General features: G+C 61.9%; 1 protein-coding gene across 1 annotated transcript in view; it reads left to right on the top strand.

Annotated features, from left to right (window-relative positions):
• PPP1CA (protein phosphatase 1 catalytic subunit alpha) overlaps positions 1–1,905 on the top strand; it is a 3,727-nt gene that overhangs the window by 1,025 nt on the left and 797 nt on the right. Inside the window, exons 2-5 of the mRNA XM_021708143.1 lie at positions 172–303; positions 450–680; positions 1,186–1,290; positions 1,734–1,903. Of these exons, the coding sequence (XP_021563818.1) occupies positions 172–303; positions 450–680; positions 1,186–1,290; positions 1,734–1,903 (638 nt within the window). The remainder of the gene's footprint in view (positions 1–171; positions 304–449; positions 681–1,185; positions 1,291–1,733; positions 1,904–1,905) is intronic.

A 1,905-nucleotide genomic window follows, 5' to 3' on the forward strand; every position in this document is an offset into this window, starting at 1 on the left:
TGGGGGCAGTTGGGGGCTTCTCTGGGAGGGCTTGAGGCCGCGGTCTGGGAGGCCAAGAGGCAGCCGCTGCCTCCGGGCAGTGAGGGGCCCAGAGGTGCCCAGGAGCCCACCCACGTCGCCCGACCCTCCTGCCTGAGGGGCCGGGGTTCTGACACCCCATTCCGCCCCCAGTGCAGGGCTCGCGGCCTGGAAAGAATGTGCAGCTGACAGAGAACGAGATCCGTGGTCTGTGCCTCAAATCCCGGGAGATTTTCCTGAGCCAGCCCATCCTTCTGGAGCTCGAGGCGCCCCTCAAGATCTGCGGTGAGCCCCCGCCCAGGCCCCTTTGGCTTCCTGAAAGTGACACTGGCCCCCCAGAGTTCCTGGATCCCTCTCTTTGAGCCCAATCCTGGTGTGTCGGCTCGAAGTCCAGCCCCTGCGCCTAGCTTACCCGGGTCCCTGGGTCACAGGTGACATCCACGGCCAGTACTACGACCTTCTGCGGCTGTTCGAGTATGGTGGCTTCCCTCCGGAGAGCAACTACCTCTTCCTGGGGGACTATGTGGACCGGGGCAAACAGTCCTTGGAGACCATCTGCCTGCTGCTGGCCTATAAGATCAAGTACCCCGAGAATTTCTTCCTGCTCCGTGGGAACCACGAGTGTGCCAGCATCAACCGCATTTACGGCTTCTACGATGAGTGTGAGTGACCTGAGTGTCCGGGCTGCCCAGCTCCCAGCCTGCGCTCTCCGCTAATCAGTGGGACCCTCACATTGGCCAGATATCTGCTAGGCTGAGGTATCTGCTCCGCAAAGGCAGGGCCTGGGTCATTTGGTGTCTGCCCTGCCCTCCCTGGCATGGGACCTGGTGAGCGGCTGCTGAGGGGAATGCTGCCATCCTAATACTTTCCCCTCGGGCCTTGCCTGGTCACACTCCCCTCGAGTGCATGCACCATAAGCCCTTAGGATGCACATGTGGACTGGACTCTGGCGTCCTGAAGCTGAAGTCAACTAAGACAGGTCTCCACCTGGCCCTGTTCATGGGCCAGGGGTGGGTGCCAACCCTGAGGCTGGTCTGGATCGGGGTTCCAGTGTACTCAGGGGCTTTAGAATTGCTCCTGGGAGGCCGGTAGGCAGTGGGGACAAGGGTGGGGCAGGGGTCCGTGCCCTCCTTGTCTCTTCTCCCAGCTTCTGCTTCTCCCGGGCAGGCAAGAGACGCTACAACATCAAGCTGTGGAAAACCTTCACCGACTGCTTCAACTGCCTGCCCATCGCCGCCATTGTGGATGAGAAGATCTTTTGCTGCCACGGAGGTGAGGGAGCAGGGAAGGGAGGGAAGAACCCCGTCTGCACCCCCGGGGCCTTAGGGTGAAGCTGGTGGCTGCAGAGTGTTCCCAGTGGCCTGGACCCGCTCTCCCCTGCATCTTGTCTTGGATGTCACTTCTTCCAGGGAGGCTTCCCATACCCTGCCCCTCCCCTGGGCTGCAGGCATCCCCTGTTGTGGTTTCGTGTCCCTCATGGAATTGACTGCTCTTCCTGCTCCAGGGAGCGCTGTGCTCCTTGAAGGCAGGGGCGGCTCTGTGCTTGTGTCTGGGAACTTGAAAACGCAGAGGGGAGACCATGGCTTCTGCCTGCCTGGGCTCTCAGGAGTCCAGGGGAAGTGGGAGGGGTGGGGCTGACTGGCAGAAGCTTCCTTGGGTGGGGGGCCCTCTGTTTTGAGGCTTGTTCGAGGAAGTGGCCGCCCCCGTGTCCCCAGGACTGTCCCCGGACCTGCAGTCCATGGAGCAGATCCGGCGTATCATGCGGCCCACGGACGTGCCTGACCAGGGCCTGCTGTGTGACCTGCTGTGGTCTGACCCAGACAAGGACGTGCAGGGTTGGGGCGAGAACGACCGTGGTGTCTCCTTTACTTTCGGAGCAGAGGTGGT

Source organism: Carlito syrichta, unplaced genomic scaffold, assembly GCF_000164805.1.
Source record: "Carlito syrichta isolate Samal-C Ts95f unplaced genomic scaffold, Tarsius_syrichta-2.0.1 Scaffold131023, whole genome shotgun sequence".
Taxonomy (NCBI): domain Eukaryota; kingdom Metazoa; phylum Chordata; class Mammalia; order Primates; family Tarsiidae; genus Carlito; species Carlito syrichta.